General features: G+C 43.2%; 1 protein-coding gene across 4 annotated transcripts in view; it reads right to left on the bottom strand.

Moving 5' to 3' along the window:
- Positions 1-18,716, bottom strand: part of LETM1 (leucine zipper and EF-hand containing transmembrane protein 1) — a 182,653-nt gene that overhangs the window by 161,869 nt on the left and 2,068 nt on the right. For 3 of the 4 annotated variants that reach the window (XM_029592569.1, XM_029592545.1, XM_029592555.1), the window contains exon 2: positions 13,515-13,572. Coding sequence is in view for 3 of the 4 variants with exons in the window: in XM_029592545.1 (XP_029448405.1) it covers positions 13,515-13,572 (58 nt within the window). In the remaining variant the exon portion in view is untranslated. Of the gene's footprint in view, positions 1-2,964; positions 3,102-13,514; positions 13,573-18,716 lie in introns of those variants that run through there. The other variant, XM_029592562.1, reaches the window with a different exon arrangement.

Genomic DNA, 18,716 nt, shown 5'->3' with positions numbered 1-18,716 from the left:
GGGCTCAATGCCTGGAACGGACCGGATTGCGGCCTCGAAGCAAGTCGGCCTTACTTTTCTTCTTCTCCAGGCTTGACCTCGCAGTCATGGGTACGCCCGACACTTCGGTGGAGGTGTAGGAGCGGCAGGTCCCGGGGAAGAGCAGGCCTCCGAGTGGGGTGCGTACGAACCTCCTTGGGCTGCTTTTAGAGCTTCCATCTTCTCGGCACGTTGCCTCCGGGCTCTCAGGGACATCCGTCCGCAGTGGTGACAGGACTGCATCGGGTGGTCTGGGCCCAGACACAGATAGCAGCAGTCGTGCCCATTGGTAATAGACATTACCTTTCCACATTTGCAGGGCTTGAAGCCCGATTGTCAGGGACCTTCCTTCCTGCCGCGGTCCGACATTAGGGACTAAATCTCTGGGTTTTTCTTTTGTTTTAAGTTGTGATGCTGAGGAGGTCTGAAGCTCTGCGTGCGATCCTACTCGTGGAAAAACAGACTAAGGAGAATCGTTTTCCAGCACGGGAAACCACGCGCAGCCTCAGAGCAAAGCTCTGACATCACTAGTGAAGCTCCACCTCCCGGGCCTGATGGACAGTTCCCATGACAGCATGGCTAATTCAGCTCTGCTATCGACAGGAAAAAGCAAGTTTGCTTACCTTAAACGGTGTTTCCATAGATGGCAGGATGAATTAGCCATGCTATCAGGTTGCCTGGGACTGTCAGTCAGGCATCAGAGGCAGAGGTTTACCGAGCTTAGCTCTGTGTGGCTGTGCATGTGTTCCCACGCAGGAAGGCAGAATCTCCTCAGTCTGTATTATAGAAGTAGTGAAGGCTGTCCAGGGAGGTAGGCGTGTCCGCATGGCTAATTCATCCTGCTATGGAAACACTGATTACAGTAAACAAACTTGCTTTTTCCCCCATCAATAGCAGAGCTGAATTAGCTCTGCAGTCATGCGAGTACCAAGCTCCCAGTCACGCTAACATTCTCAGTATTGACTCTCTTAAGCTGTGACTTTGCTGTGGTGGACAGCCAGTTCGAAAGTTATGTGGCGAGATTATCCAAAACTGCTCTTCCCAGTATGGCATCTTAAGATGTTTGCTGGTCTAAACAGTAATGGTACGTGAAAGTATGGAGAGATGACCAGGTGGCCGCTTTACAGATGTCTAGAGGTGGCACATGATGTAGGTGGGCCAACAAGGTGGAGACTGCTTGCAATTGATGAGCATTCGGTTTAACCTGCAATGTCCTGTCTCTCTTGTTGTAGCAGAATTGAATGCATTGTGCTATCCAACTAGAAATAGTCTGTTTTGCCACTGGCAGACCAGGGGCATCAGGTTAAAGGAAAGAAAAAGTTGGGTTGGTCTAGAGTTCGACTGGGTCCTAGTCTTATAGTAGGCTAGTGCCCTCTTACAGACCAGGGTGTTCAGTAACTTCTCGATCATTAAGATGTGGTTTTAGGAAGAACATAGGGAGTTCTATGGACTGGTTGATGAGAAAGGCTTGAGACCATCTTCGGTAGGAAGGATGGGTGCATAGCACTGCCTTGTGGTGGAAAAACTGAAGGTAAGGCTCGTAATGTACAAGAGCTTGCAGTTCACTGACTCGGCGAGCTGATGTTACCGCGACAAGGAACACTATTTTACGTGTGCAAAGTCCAACGGTTCGAATGGAAGGAGCATTAGTTGTTCTAAGACTAGATAGTGGTTGCGTCAGTGTAGAAGGCAACAGACGCGATGATGCACCACTAAGGAGTGTTGGTGCATCGTGCATTGGATATGTCGAGTATCCAGAGTGTGTCAATGGCTTTGAAAGCCTTTAGCTGCACTGGGCTCTCAAAGTGTTGATGCAGAGCTGGCATGCATTGCGATATCAGTGTTTTGACACACCTTACTGCATCAGTGGTGCTGAAGAGGGACGCTGTGTTGGCATCATGTTCCCCAATGCTTGTGTTTCTTCAACACATGGGGAAGGGGGGTCAGCTCAAGACAGCAAGGAGAGTTGCCTGTCAATAACTACCAGGCAGTTTAACTCAACCCTGCGGACTCGGCCTTCACAGTTGGGGAACTTTTGGAGCAGCTGCGAATTATGGGCTTTCCCCAAGGAGGCAGACTATGCTGCTGCTACTCCTCATAGACTTACACACTCTCCCATATGCAAACCACTGGAATGTTGTGATTGTAAGGACATCCATTCACAGGCTGCACAATTATACTGGTCCTGATCTGGTCTCTGACAACTGTAAAAACGTGTGTGTCTGGCAAGAAGGGACAAAATTTTCCTAAATGGTAGCTTTTGAAACCACTCACGGCTGTTGACGTTTTATGGCCTGATATCTTTAGAGAGTAGAGGAGCTCTCTCAATGGCAGTCTTTTTATTAGCACTGAAGAGTGCTCTTTGAGTGGCTGCAGAAGCAGCAAGGCAAGACAGAAGGAATCATCTGAGGAAAATATCAAACCACAGAAAATAAAAAAATAAAGGAGAGACTAAGTACTTAACTGTGCTTTAGCTAGGACAAAAAATAACTGAGACAGCACACACAGGTAGTCCCGCAGATGCGCAGTGGAGCTCAAAACGCTACATCTTAGAAAGACAAGTCTGTTTGGTGCCATCAGATGACATCATCCACATGCAATAGCTAATTCAGCCTGCTTATCAATGGGAAATACTAAGACAAGGGGACCCTTCATGAAAACTGTAAAAACCAATTTCTGTTGTAACACGCTTTGAACTCTGTATTTAGAAAAGAACATAAATGAATAATGACAATGATTTGAGATCGGAACAATTTAATCTGAATTTGGAGAAGGAAAGGCTCTGAATTAAAATTGGAATTGAGACTATACAAATATAAGAAAATGAATTTCATCTTAAAGACCAGGCAAATATAATATACTTTAACAGAGGTATTATTTGCTAATGCTAAACAAGAAAAAGACTTGAGTAAATGAGCTGATGAAGTAAAAAGCAAGTTTGCTTACCGTAAAAGGTGTTTCCGTAGATAGCAGGATGAATTAGCCATGCTGTCATGGGACCGTCAGTCTGGTGTCGGAGACAGAGCTTCCCAAAGCTTATACAGAGCTTAGCTCTGTGCAAGTATGCGTGTGTTCCCACGCAGGAAGACAGATTCTCCTCACTCTGTATTAAAGCAATAAGAGAAGAGGGTCTGTCCAGGGAGCTGGGTGGGTCAGCATGGCTAATTCATCCTGCTATCTACGGAAACACCGTTTACGGTAAGCAAACTTGCTTTTTCCCCCATTGATAGCAAGGCTGAATTAGCCATGCTGTCATGGGAGTCCCTAGCTCCCAGTCACGCCCAATTGGGTCTCTGTTTACACAGTATTCTTTTTTTTTTTTGCATGACTTACTCAACATGGACAGGCCATTGGAAGGTTATGAAGCTAATGTATCCAAAACTGCACGTCCCAGCTTGGCATCCTCAGATGTTTGCTGGTCTAAACAGTAATGGGATGTGAAAGTATGTAGAGATGACCAGGTGGCCGTTTTACAGATGTCAAGAGGTGGAACCTGACATAAGCGGGCCAACGAGGTGGAGATTGCGCGAAGCTGATGAGCATTCGGTTTAAAGTGTAGTACTTTGTTTCTCTTGTTGTAACAGAATTGAATGCATTGTGCTATCCAGCTAGAAATTGTCCTTTTTGTCAATGGCAGACCAGGGGCATTCGAGTTAAAGGAGAGGAATAGCTGGGATGGTCTGGAGTTGGTCTGCGTCCTAGTTTTATCGAAGGCCAGTGCCCTTTTACAATCCAGGGTATGGAGCAATTTCTCTCGTTCATTATGGTGTGGCTTTGGAAACAACATAGGGAGTTCTATAGACTGGTTGATGTGAAAAGCTGAGACCACCTTCGGAAGGAAGGAAGGGTGAGTTCGTAGCACTGCCTTGTGGTGGGAGCAGGGCCGGCGGAACCACTAGGCGGGCTAGTCCTGTGCCTAGGGCGCCGAGACTTAGGGGTGCCGCGGCAGGCAGCCAGCTCCCTACTCGCCCTGCCTCCCCCCCCCCCCCCCCCCCCCCCCCCGAGTGTCACCCTCCTGACACCCCCCTAGTGGTCCAGCGGAGGTCCCGGGAGAGATCTGCCGCTCCCGGAGCCTTGGCTGCACTAAGCAAAATGGCGCCGGTTGCCTTCAGCCCCTATCATGTGACAGGGGTCAACCAATGGCACCTGTAGCCCCTGTCACATGGTAGGGGCTGAAGGCCACCGGTGCCATTTTGCTTAGTGGCAGCCGAGGCCCCGGGAGCGGCAGATCGCCCCTGGGACCTCCGCTGGACTAGTAGCTGCCTGCCTGCCGCGGCACCCCCTAAGTCTCGGCGCTGATCTTCTTTCTGTGAGTGTGTGTGTATGTGAGAAAGGAATCTGCCAGTTTAAAAAAAATGAAATATGATAATACATATAGCTGAACTTTTGAAAAGTTGGATGAAAGATAAAATTATTAAATTTTAAGCATCCCTCTTCTGGAAAATAAAATTTAACTTAAAGTGGGTAGAGAAATACTAAAGCAAAAAAAATTAAAGTATTTCAAATGTTCATCTCAGCAATATCACAAATTTAAGATACTGATGCCAGGTGGGGTTTGGTTTTTTTTTTTTTTTTTTTTTTTTTTTTAAAGCATAATTTAAGCATGAAGACTAGAATCTGAAATGGTTTAGCTTTTTTTTTTTTTTTAAGCCTTTAGAAAATGTATATTTTTAAATGACTAAGACTGGAATCTTCCCATTTAAAAGGGAAGCCGACCAAGGATGTTTTTCTGTTTCATATCTCCCACATAAATATGACTGATAGTTTGAAGAAAGACACTTGCTTTATTGCCTGGAAGCGTAAAACAAGAGAAGCTGTACTGTGTGGGTGGCTGTCCCTTGGGAGGACAGAACCTGAAGGAAGGGTGTCATTTCGCCTTTTGATAGGAATGTGGTTCTTATTTAACGGTTGGGAGCATCACTTTCACTTTTAGAAAAAGTGAAAAATGCTGCAAGTCTGAAAGCAAGGTGCTTCTGTGAGAGTGTAATATGTATGTGAGACAGGGAGGGTGCTTCATGTATGTGTGTGTAGTGTATGTGAGTCAGGGTGGGTGCTTCTGTGCGTCAATGTGTGTGCACGAGAGAGAGAGAGCATGTTTTTGGCTGGCTTATGGCTGTGAGAGAGGGCATGTGTGTGATTGAAAGCCTGTGTGTAAGTAAGAGAGAGCATGTGTGGTTGAGAGAGGCTGATCAGGGAGATGACTGGTGTGTATGTGTGTGAATGAGAGAGAGACTGGTTGGGGAGAGATTGGTGTGTGAGAGATAGAAACTGGTGTGTGTGTGTGTGTGTGAGAGAGAGAGAGAAGAGACTGGTTGTGGTCCCTAAGGAAGAGGTCTGTGAGGACAGCTTCAGCAGCTACTGCTGCTTCTGGTATGGCCTGCAAGGGAAAGGAGTAGGAGAACTGCTGGAGAGGGTAAGTAAAGGTGGCTTTTTAAGTTCATTTTTCTTGATTGACTATCATTTTAATTATTGGGTAGTATGTGATGTGTCTGCTGTTTGAAATATTTTATTGGTGTTTGGTAAAGCTTTCAAAATTTGCATGAGTCTTTAATTATTGGATATTCTATTCAGCTGTTTTGAAATTATTTTATTTGTATGTTTATAATTATGTTTAATGATTTATATATCTATTTTATTGATTTGTTTCACGAGGAATGGTGAAATGTTTGTTTTTCCATTGTTGCACTGTATAGAGTCTGGCATGATGTGTTTTATAGTTCAGTTTTTTGTCTGCACATTTCTATTTATACTTTATGTAGCTTTATTCTGTATTTGGTGAGGGTTTGTGTTCTGCATGCAAAGACTGAGATGAAGCATTCTTTTAGCATGTGGTTTCTCTGTAGGGATCTGTAGTAGCTTGGCCTGTTCTGTTTTCCTGATAGGTGTATTGATATTTTAGATTCTTGATACGGGAGGACCATGCCGAAATATATCATAATAGGTACGATGCCATATGAATTCCAATATGCAAAGTTTTCTTGTTGGCATCACAACAGTGCATGAAATTATCACAACAACTTGTATATCAATTTTACCTCAGTGTCATTTTTCATGTAAAATATGTTATAAATGCATAATTTAAAATTGTGTATGGGGAGGGGGCACCAGACTGTAAGGTTTGCCTAGGGTGCCTAATACCCTTGCACCAGCCCTGGGTGGGAGAACTGAACATAAGGCTCGTAATGTACGAGTGCTTGTAGTTCACTGGACTCGGTGAGCTGAGGTTACAGCAATGAGGAACACTACTTTCCATGTGAGATATTTCACATGTGCTGAGTCCAATGGTTCGAATGGAGGGAGCATTAATTGTTCCAGGACTAGGTTGATATTCCAGACCACTAGCGGCTTGGATATTGGGGGTCGAAGATGGTAGAGGCCCCTGATGAATCTAGAAACCATTGGGTGTTGAGATATTGGGTGGCCGTGGAGTAGCCTGTGGTAGGCTGCAATGGCACTTAGATGTACTCGGACAGAAGTGGTCGCTAACCCTGAGTATAAGGTGAATAGGTAATCTAGTAGGTTTGTTGGAGCACAAAGGGATCGTAGTGATTAGTGGTGCACCAGGACTCATAACGTTTCCATTTTAATTGGTATGCTTTCCTGGTAGAAGGCTTTCTGGCCACCAGCAAAATGTTTTGGCTTTCTTCTGATATCCCTTGTTCCCTTAGTATCGTCCGTTCAGTCTCCATGCTGTCAGGTAGAGCGAGTCTTGCATTGGGTGGAGAAGAGCTCCCTGCTCCTGGGATAGAAGTCAGTCTCTGTGCCCCAATGGAATGGGGTATCGATTGATAGGTAGAGGAGGTACGCTTACCATGGTTGCCTGGGCCATGCTAGGGCGATGAAAATCAGGTCTGCCGTCTCGGCTATGCATTTCTGGAGCGTGCATATTATAAGTGGAATTGGTGGGAATGCATACATCAGGCTTCCAGACTGTGGGAGTAAGAAGGAGTCCTGAGCTGTTCGGAGATGACTGGGAAACAGTGAGCAAAACTGAGATACCTTCCTATTGTGTTCTGTGGCGAAGAGATCCATGGACAGTGTCTCCCATCGAGTGAAAATATCTGCCACCTGCTGGTCTAGAGACCACTCGTGAGGGTGAAAAATTCAACTTAACCTGTCCACCCGTGTGTTGGCTATGCCGGGAAGATAGATCGCTTATAGATGGATTGTGTGACGAGTCGTCCAATCCCATATGAGAAGTGCTTCTCTGCAGAGTACCCATGAACTTGACTCTCCTTGTTTGTTGATATAAAACATGGCTACCTGATTGTCCGTGTATATCATGACTCTTTTGCCTTGCAATTTTGCATGAAAAGTTCTGAGGGCATAGCGAATCATTCTGAGTTTGAGAAGATTGATCTGATGACTGTTCGCGAGGTATCCATAAGCCTTGTGTTTGTAGGTGGTTGAGGTGCGCTCCCCATCCTTTGTGGGAAGCGTCCGTCGTGAGGTGGCATTGTGAACAGAGCTCCTCTTTGTAGCACTTGCAGTTTTAACCACCAATTCAAGTCTATGATCATGTCTGGAGTCAAGTTGATTCTCCGAGAAAGACTGTGAGTGTTGTGTCCACTGGCGCTTTAGTCCCCATTGGAGCCAGCGAATGTGAAGATGGGTGTTCGGAACCATGTGAATGGCTGCCGCCATATGACCCAATCCTGATAATATTTGGCGGGCTGTTGATCTTGCCGTAGACCGTAGGTGTTTGGTAAGCGTTTGAAGCAATAACCTTTGGTCTTTTGGAAGAAAAGCTCTGGCTTTTGATGTGTCCAACAATGCTATGAACTGAAGTGTTCGGGAGGGTTGTAGGTTTGACTTTTTGTAGTTTACAATAAGGACTAGGTCTTGAAGACACAAAATGGTCTATTGTAGGTGGGTTAGTAGGGTTAATTGATCTGATGCTACTAGGGCCAGTCGTCTAGATAGGGAAATACCTGGATTCCCAGTTTTCAAAGGGGGGCCACCACCACTGCCATGCACTTTGTGAATACCCGAGGGGCTGCTGAGAGGCCAAAAGGGAAGAACCTTGTATTGGTAATGTTGTTTCTTGTAATGGAAAAGAGGTATTTCCATGAAAAAGGGGTGCATGGCAGAGGTGTAAGCATCCTTCAAGTCTAGCAAGCACATCCAATTGTTGGGTTGAAGGTGAAGAATCGTTGTCAGGAAGACCATTTTGAATTTTTCTCTGACTAGGTGTTTAAGTCGCGTAAGTCCAGAATCAGGTGTAGACCTCCTGATTTTTTGGGTATTAAGTAGTAAGGGGGAAAAAAAAACATATTGTGGAGTTTTGATGGTAAGACACGAATTGCCTGTTGTTGCTATAGAGTTGATATCTCCCTGGTTAACTGAAGATGATTTGAGCACATGCCCGTGCTTGAAATGAGATGTGGAAGGGAAGGCCTGGAAAGGAAGTGTAACTGATAGCCCTGATTGACTATTTCTAGAATCCAGCGATCGGTTGTAATTTGTGACCAAGCTTGGCTGAATGCTCTGATTCTCCCTCCCACAGCCGTGGGGGATGGTGGCCCTGCTGGAATTAAGAGGGTGGCCTTTGAAGCAGTGGAGGGTGGTTGATCTTGTTGACGTTGTGTGCTTGGTCTACCTCGACATTGTTGTTAGGATGGTTTTTGAGGTGGTTGAGCATAAGGAGGCGGCCTATAGGTTCTGAACGGTTGTCTGTGGTATGGCGCTCTTCTAGCCGGTGCGAAGTATCAGCAGGAGAAGGTTCCATAAGTATTGGAAGATGTTAAGGCTTGAACCGCTACATTCTGCTCTTTTAATTGAGCCACTGTTTTTTGGAGTCGATTTCCAAACAAGTTGTCTCCTTGGCAGGGGAGGTTAGCTAACTTGTCATGGACGTCTTCTCATATAGTGCTAACTCTGAGCCACGCCAAAAATCTGCCTGCCATAGCCAACGCTGAGGCTCTTAAAGACATCTCGAAGCCTTCATATACTGTTCGCAGGTGTCAAACGCCCTCCTCCATGTCTTGAACTGGTTGTAGTGGTGGAGTCGTGGGATCTGTGTCTGGAAAGAGTCCTTTCAGTTGTTGTAACAGTTCAGACAGATATTGTATGATGTAGAACTGATGCCGATGCATTCGTGCCTCCAATATTGAGGTTTGGAAGATCTTCTTTCCAAAGTCATCAAGATATTATCTTTCCCCGGTGATGTATTCGAGTGCAATCTGGACTTTTTGGCCTGTTGCATGGCCGACTCCACTACTATCTATGAGTGCGGTAGTTGAGGTGAAGAATAGAATGTAGATTGCTGCATTCTGAATTTCATGTCTGTTTTCCTAGATACTGGGGTGATTGAGTATGGTGTTTCCCAGGATCAGTCAAGTACTGCATCTAAAACTCGATGTGACGGAAGTGCTGTTGGATACGATGAGATATTGAAGATCTTCAAGAGTCCCATCGTTTCTGATCTTGGATCCGGTAGCTTGTGGACGTCCACATTAAAGACCGGGCCCACCTTGTCTATAAATGTGGGGTATGTAAGGTCCTCTGGAGGAGAGTAAGGCTCTTGGGGACCTTCTGGCGGGTCCGACGGATACCCTATAGAGGAGCCTGGCGATGATGGAATTTAATCAGGTTGTTTCAGCAATGAGGGGAGTTGGTAGGCCTAGGTGTCGTAGGCTGCGCTATCACTGAAGGCACCTTCTGAGGTGTAGGTTGTGGGAGTAATGGTGATATGTCCAGTGAAGGCTGTGGTATCTGTGGACATTCTTCACCTGGACTGACAGGAACCGGCACAGGGTTAAGGTGACCCAACTGCAGGGAGGCTAAGAAGCCTGAAAAAGCAGATAATTGGGCTATGGCTTGTTGCGTCCCTTCTGGTATCTGAGTGAATAGGAATTGGAGAAGATTGATGTGGAATTGCAGCCAATATGTCTGCACTCGGTGCAGTAGGCTGATGCTTATATATTTCCACATGTTGTCCCAATCTTTGGCGCTTTGCCAATGGTTCCTGTAGCTAAGGTAAGGCGCATTTCCTTCTGGAGACTGAAGAAAGGTTTGAAAAAATTTGACCTGAGGAAGAAGATGAAGGTGAATAGGAAGATACTCTTATCCACTCATCCTCCAAATCCAGAGGGGAATCCAGTCTGTAAGTGTCCGGCATATGGAAGGATGTTCCTGATCCAGAGGGTGTGCTCCTCTGGGCCCTGTGATGTGGAAGGCCTGGCCGTAGTTCTTGGGGTCAAAGTATGTTGAGATGAAGTCTGAGTTAGCCTCGATTGAGGTGTTGTCAGTAGACTGAATAGCGTTGATGGTTGTATAGGCAAAAGCTTCGAAGTTTTTGTGGAAGAATGCCTTGAGTGCTGTACTGTTGAATGCTTTGAGGGGCGTGTTGTTTGCGTTGGTTCGTGCGCAGATATTTGCGTCAAGCGATGTGTCAAAGGTTGTTCCGATCGACGCTTTTGGGGCTTTCTAGATGGTGGCATCGAATGCGTCGACAGGTGTTTCTTTGGAACCTGAGTCGACGACGCAGCTTTGCTCAGATTGGCTCTTTGTGATGTCACAGATTTCGGCCTCGATGCATACGGGGACTCATCTCAGTCCCTGCAGTGGTGCCCTGATTTTTTTTGATGACTTCCCTTTTTTTGGGCCCATTTGCGAGGTGCCCGGTTCCAGTGACGCTGCCCGCAGCAGAGGGGCATGCTGTGGCCTCGGCCCCGGGGAGGAGTGGGCCTCCGAGGGGGGGGGGGGGGCATAGGAACCAGTGACAAAGTTTTAATTTTTCAATTTTTGCAGCCCTTTGGCGTTGTGCCCGCGGCAACATACACCCAACAGTGTTGGCATTTCAACTGGTCATGATCTGGGCCTATGCACAGATAGCAGGCCTCATGTCCATCGGTAATGGACATTATTTTACCACAGTTGCGGGGTTTAAAACCCGATGGTCGGGGCATGGTAATGGCGCTGAGTGGATTTGGTCCTCTGATCCAAAACATTTTTATAAAATATTTGTTCTCTCTTTTAAATGTTGAGGAGAGTCATAGCTCCGTGGGCGTTCCTGCTCACGGAAAAGAGACTGAGGAGAATCTGTCTTCCTGTGCGGGAACACACTGGCAGCTGCACAGAGCTAAGCTCTGTATAAGTTTTAGGAAGCTCTGCCTCCGACGTCAGATTGACGATCCCATGACAGTATGGCTAATTCAGCCCTGCTATCAATGGGAAAAATTAATTTGCAGGGCTGGCCTAGATTCTCAATGGCAAGTATTGTGAATTACCATGCAGAAGACATGAGTTCAATTCCCGACCCAGCCAGAGGAGTATACACAGCATTTAGAGGAGGAAGTCCCAGTCCTCATTCTATGACAACAATAGCTCCAGACCTAGGGTCTATATTAGCCAGGATTCACAGAGAACTGCACTTTGTGGCCCTTGGCCAAGAACAGTCACTGCAATAGGTTGATTTGGGAGTAAGATATAAAAATAGGGGAACAAACCCTAGTTACTTGCAAATGAAAGCTAATGGTGCCATACACTAATTGGGGCCATGCTTAATTGCAGTGGCTGCCCAAAGGTGCATGGAGAGAGGGGAAAAAAAAGGAGCAAAGCGAAATACCAAAGCTGTGCACATAATATGCATTTAACACCCCATGAGACTGAAGGGAAAGTTGTAGGGGGCGATTGAGATAGATAGAAACAAAGATGCCATTAGCCCTCTCTCTTAAGTAAGACACTCAAACTTTATGAAGTATAACATATTGGTCTGATGTCAAAAATATGATGAATAGGGGAGTTCCGGAGGTGAGAGAGAGGAGCAGCTGGGTTTCCTGTGTCCCGTCCCCCCCCTCCCCTTGCAGAGCAAGTGTTTTTTCATCTGAGCTGGCTGATGGAACAGCCCAGCCTTGCAGCCAATCGAGACCCACAGGTGTGGCCTGGAACATCAGAGGGGAGTGGCTGCTGGCCCTTTAAACCACCGATAGGGCAGTGCCCTGCCGCCACGTCGCCTAAGCCACATGTGCCGAAGGGTGTGCGGCTTTGTCCGGATTGTTTGGCCAGTTTGTTGTTGATTATTTGGCTGTATCTATATGGGAAAGAGAAGGAAGGCAAAGATAACTACCTCTTTTCCCAAGCAACAACCACCCCTAGGCCCAATGGAAGTCCATGTGATCAGGATGTCCGATGAACTTATAAAAGGACTGTGAGTGATGTTTTTCAACCACCTTGAGTCCTGGTGAAGGTCCTTTTTCTCCTTCACAACCATTAAGTAATTTAACAACTAATGGTGACAAGGCAACAACTATGGGTGGCAATGAAAACATCTTGGTAATGGGTTCAACACAAGACTGTAGCTGTAACAGCTAACCAGTCTTTTGCTGAGGAAGGTACATTGGTAAATGCAGGTAGACTACAACAACTTGCTGAACCCCCATCTAATGTCACAATGATGGATTTGTGGAGTTTAATAACTAAACTAGATATGAATGTTTCTCATATGAATGCACATGTCTTCTATTGTAAATGCAAAAAACAGAGCTATTATTGATGAACAGGGTAGGAAAATCGCTAGTTTAGAAACAACTGTGGTTCAATTAACCTCTAAATATCAGTTAATACAAAATTCACAAGGTATGAATATTAAAGATAATTTAGTATTACATGGAGAGATAGACATTGAAAATTTAATGTGATCAAAAAATCTTAGATTGGTTAAATTTTCCTCAAACTCAATTGTTGTCCCCACATGAAATACTCTTGTATAGTGATAATATTCGTCAAATTTCTAAAATTTTCTATTTTTCCCCAGAGTAGGTGGAGTAGGAAAAGTTCAAAGTGGAGATGCTGATAATTCAGCTAGTTTAGGAGTGTCCACCTTCTTAAAGGAATCAATTGATATAATCAATAGGACAACTCTGTTTATTTTACATTAGGACAAGATAAGGAGCAAGTGTTTAGGAATAAGGAAGCAAAATTTTGCAACCAGAAAATTCTAATATACCCTGATGTCTCCAGGGCCACACAGGCCCGTAGGAAACATTTTCTTTCCCTGAAGGGTAAAACTGTGGCAATTGGAGCCACTTTATTTCTGAAATTTCCTTGTTATTGCTACGTTACATTTCAGGCAAAGAAATTTATGTTTACAGACCCTCTACACCTGGAGACATTTCTGAGTGATAAATCTATTTTGAATGAGAATCTAGCATAGTTTTATTTGAGAAATAGACCAATAATAATAATAATATCACTCCGCTTCTCTCTCTTACATTTATTTTGTATAAGTGATAAGGTGTGTGTATATATATATATATATATATATATACATACATACATACATACACACACACACATGTTTGCATGACACTTTTGCCTTTCTCCCCCTAGATTATATGTACAAGTAATGCAGATTTATTGATTTTTCCTTGTATTAGAATTTATGGAGTTGTGATTTCCTATGTTGCAGTACTTGTTTAAAATGTTTATACATTTAAAAATGTAATAAAGAGAAAATTTAAAAAATGTGATTAATAATCTACTGTATTTCTTACCTGTGATTTATCACCCTTAGAGATGTACAACTTAGACAAGGATGTTTTCCAATACTACCTGTAATATGGAAAAAATTTTACAGATCAAAACTTTTGACAAAAAGTTTAAAAGAATGTTCAATCTGCATTTTAATTATTTTTGTAAACATATATATACACAGTATTTTCAAAACAATGACCCTTCGGTACTATATTCTCTGAGAACATTCAATTACAGTATTTTATCCAAAAAGAGTACATGGATAACTGAAGGAGCTTTGATGGCTTCAGCTTGATAGCTCTTGAAACATTTGTGACACAGAACTCAGTTTACCTATGAAGTTCTAAAAGTTCCAAATTTCCCACGAGTAGTCACATACTTAAAGACATTTAAAATAAAAAGCAGCAGATTCTGCTAACCACAGAAATTTGAAACATTGATGTCCTCAAGTTTCAAAACATCCCCTAAAAGCAAAGTGTATATGCATTCCTATGCTACAATATTAACAATGTCAATGAGACTTAACACTGTAGCATAGGAATACATATTACACAATGTCTCTACTGAAGCTCACTTGAGCAAAGCTCTCTCTTTCAGGTTTCTTTCAGGAATCTTTTTTTTTTTTCTTTTTAAGCATACAACTGCTCATGGTAATTTAGGAATTTTTTAGAAAGTCAAAAGGTAGGTCAATGTAAAATCAGCCAACAGCCAATAAACTCACATTATTCCTTTCTAAACTTTACCATAGCAGTAATAGCTAGATTCTTCAAAATGTTCCATGCCTATGAAGGAGATTATAAATATCCCAGATGATGAAGCTTGTTAGTTAATTGTTGACCTGGAACAGCTGCAGCATCACCAATCCAATAAACAGAATATAAATTATGCTGCATACAAACATGTTACCCCCAGAAATGTTTTTTTTTCTTTCAAGAAACACATACTAGCATGAAAGGAACAAATGCAGACGGCAGATATAGACAAATTTAGACATACCTGATAATTTCCTTTCCTTTGTTTCTGCTACACCAATCAGAACGAATGGGCTTAAATTTCTTGTCCAGCTGATGAGATGATTTTTTTTTAACTTATGAAATCACGACATACACTAAACACATAACTGGCTATAGAAAACAACCATTATAATCTTAAGAGCTAAAATATAAATATAATTTTAATGATTAACAAAGATGAGGATCCTTCATGAAATTTTCAATAACTAATGTCAATGAGACTGTTAACACTGTAGCATAGGGATACAAATTACACAAAGTCTCTACTGAAGTTTGAACATAGCTCTTTCTGGTTTCTATGGTCAGCAGGAAGCTTTTTTTTTTTTTCTTTTTAAAGCACACAACTACTCATGGTAATTAATGTTGTGGTAATTGCCAGGCACTTATGTTCTTATAACAATCCAAGTCACAAGAACATAAGAAATTGCCATGCTGGGTCAGACCAAGGGTCCATCAAGCCCAGCATCCTGTTTCCAACAGAGGCCAAACCAGGCCACAAGAACCTGGCAATTACCCAAACACTAAGAAGATCCCATGCTACTGATGCAATTAATAGCAGTGGCTATTCCCTATGTAAACTTGATTAATAGCCGTTAATGGACTTCTCCTCCAAGAACTTATCCAAACCTTTTTTGAACCTAGCTACACTAACTGCACTAACCACATCCTCTGGCAACAAATTCCAGAGATTTATTGTGCATAGAGTGAAAAAGAATTTTCTCTGATTAGTCTTAATGTGCTACTTGCTAACTTCATGGAATGCCCCCCTAGTCCTTCTATTATTCAAAAGTGTAAATAACCGAGTCACATCTACTCGTTCAAGACCTCTCATGATCTTAAAGACCTCTATCATATCCCCCCTCAGCCGTCTCTTCTCCAAGCTGAACAGCCCTAACCTCTTCAGCCTTTCCTCATAGGGAAGCTGTTCCATTCCCTTTATCATTTTGGTTGCCCTTCTCTGTACCTTCTCCATCACAACTATATCTTTTTTGAGATGCGGTGATCAGAATTGTACAAAGGTGTGGTCTCACCATGGAGTGATACAGAGGCATTATGACATTTTCCGTTCTATTAACCATTCCCTTCTTAATAATTGCCAACATTCTGTTTGCTTTTTTGACTGCTGCAGCTCACTGAGCCAACGATTTTAAAGTTTTATCCACTATGATGTCCACTGTTGGAGCTTGATGGACCCTTGGTCGGACCCAGGATGGCATATCTTATATTATATTATATTCTGCAAATAAATCTAACTGTAGGTAATGAAGAGTCAGAAGTAATTCAATTTGAAAATTCCACTCCCTCAGTAAGTTCAACTTCTAAAGATCTCCAATGAGCTTTTACCACTTCTGCATTGGTGTAGTGGAAAGAAAAGGAAGGAGAAATTTAGACTTATTTGATGATTTCCTTTCCTTTTTTTTTTCCTACTACACCAGTCGAGAAACACATCCAGGAAGAAGTTATTAGAAAATAAAAAGATTTTACTGTTTAAGTTATTGAAAATTTCATGAAGGATCATTTTTGTTCATCATTAAAATTATATTTATATATTTTAGTTCTTAAGATTATAATGGTTGTTTTCTATAGAGAATAATGGGCTAGCCAGTTATGTGTTCACTGTATGTAGTAGTGATTTCATAAGTTAAAAAAAATCCATCTCCATCAGCTGGACAAGGGATTTAAACCCATTCTTCTGGATTGGTGTGGCAGAAACAAAGGAAAGGAAATTATCAGGTATGTCTAAATTTGTCTATATTGGCAATCCAGTGGGAGCACTGAGAGGAGAGGATCACCTTGCTGGTGGGCTGAAAGGAATCAGTAAGTTTTTGCTTGGGACGTTGTCTTTTTTTAAAAGTATTGGGGCAAAGTTAACCATTTGGGAATATTATTTAGTGTGTTTGTGCTTTTAATAGTCAGTAAGACAGCGAATAAAACAGAAGTTAGAGACTGTTTGTATTTTTCAATAGTCAGTCAGTAAGGCAGCTAGTAAGCAGAAGTTAAGTGTTTGAATATTTAAAAAAAAAAAAAAGTAGCCAGAAGCAAGAAATAAGCTAGGAGCAGTGTATACGCAAGTAAAATGGTTGAAAATTTCAGTTCAGTTACTCACCTTGGAAAGGTGTTGAGGTAGTGTGATTTGGTTTGATTAGGTAACAACATTTGTCAATCAAGAGAGCAGTGAGTCACTCTGGCTGACTAACTGAAGTTAGACTGTTTGGATTTCCCAACCCTAGCTCATCCTTTAATTTATAGGCAGGTGCCACTTTCACAAAAAAAAAAAAACAAACCAAAAAAACACAACCCAATACCTTATTGAGAGTTTGATCATGTAGGCCACTACTAGACATAGTGAATTCACTAATAGATTTCAAGGACGTTAGACACATTCCTACTCCCATAGCAACCTAAAACTTAAGTAGGAACTGAACAAAATTGAAATGAAGGCAGCAGTCCAGCAGCAAGAGGGGGGGGGGGGGCTTCCCAGTCTTTTGCATCAAGTGTCACATGTATGATTTTTTACCTGCCGCTGAGAAGTTGTACATGTGCATATGATACAAAGAGCTCCTGGCTCTCAGAGAACGAATCCGATCTCTGGAGGCTAGAGTGGCAGACCTGGAGGAGCTGAGGCAGACAGAGAGGTATATAGATGAGACCTTCAGGGACATAGTTAAGTCCCAACTTCAGACTAGCAGCCTGGTGCTGCCTTGGAGGAAGAAGGTCTCAAGATTGGAGAGCATCAACCAGGTGCAGCGGGAAAGGATCCTGTAGCAAGGACCTGCTCTCCAGGTGATGCATTGTCCTTTCACACTGAGGATATCTCCCCAAGGCCTACTGCCCAGGAGGGAAGGGTTAGGTCGGCTGTCATAGTTGGTGATTCAATTATTAGGAATGTAGACAGCTAGGTGGCTGGTGGGTGTGAGGATCGCCTGGTAACATGCCTACCTGGTGCGAAGGTGGCGAACCTCACGTGTCACCTAGATAGGATTTTAGACAATGCTGGGGAGGAGCCGGCTGTCGTGGTACATGTAGGCACCAACGACATAGGAAAATGTGGGAGGGAGGTTCTGGAAGCCAAAATTTAGGTTCTTAGGTAGAAAGCTGAAATCCAGAACTTCCAAGGTAGGATTCTCTGAAATGCTCCTTGTTCCACACGCAGGTCACCAGAGGCAGGCAGAGCACCAGAGTCTCAATGCGTGGATGAGACGATGGTGCAAGGAAGAGGGATTCAGTTTTGTTAGGAACTGGGGAACCTTTTGGGGAGGGGTGGGGGGGAGTCTCTTCCGAAGGGATGGGCTCCACATTAACCAAGGTGGAACCAGACTGCTGGCACTAACCTTTAAAAAGGAGATTGTTCTAGTTTAAAAGCTGCTCTAAGGGGAAAGCAGACAGTTGCTCAGTAGCGCATGATTCGGAGAGAGGTATCTTCAAAGGATACGAATGATGAATTAGAATTAGGGCATCCCGACAGTGAGGTTCCAATAATAAGAAAAGTAGTCCAAGTGCCTGTAACTAAAAAAAAAAACAAAAAACAAAAAAAAAAACAAAAAACTTACCTGAGCTAAAAAATTCTAACTTATCCCTATCAATTAAAAAGCAGAATGAAAATACTAACAAAAAACAAACTTTGAAATGTTTGTATGCTAATGCCAGAAGTCTAAGTAGTAAGATGGGAGAATTAGAATTTATAGCAGTGAATGATGACAGACTTAATTGGCATCTCAGAGACATGGTGGAAGGAGGACAACCAATGGGACAGTGCTATACCAGGGTACAAATTATATCGCAATGACAGAGGAGCACTCGGGAAGCGGTGTGGCGCTTTATGTCCGGGATGGCATAGAGTCCAACAGAATAAACATCCTGCATGAGATTAAATGTACAACTGAATCTTTATGGGTAGAAATCCCTTGTGTGTCGGGGAAGACTATAATTATAGAATAATGAGAGACTTCAATTACCCCAATATCGACTGAGTAAATGTATCATCGGTTCAAAGCATTGTTACTTAGTTCACACACTACCATAAAGTCACCCAATGCTTTAGTCGACCTAGGGAACATTGGCCTGGCCTGGAAATCAAACACAGGCCCTCTGCATAGCAGTGCACAGCACTGCCACTGGGTCAGCCCGCTGACTTGCATTTAAATTGGATATCCGGTCAGAGAAGGAAAAACATAACAGCTCTTTTTGTTGCCAATGAATCGGTACCTG

Source organism: Rhinatrema bivittatum, chromosome 1 (genome assembly GCF_901001135.1).
Source record: "Rhinatrema bivittatum chromosome 1, aRhiBiv1.1, whole genome shotgun sequence".
NCBI classification, from domain to species: domain Eukaryota; kingdom Metazoa; phylum Chordata; class Amphibia; order Gymnophiona; family Rhinatrematidae; genus Rhinatrema; species Rhinatrema bivittatum.
Note: the sequence above shows the minus strand (reverse complement) of the source record. Positions and strands in the feature narration are given on the sequence as shown.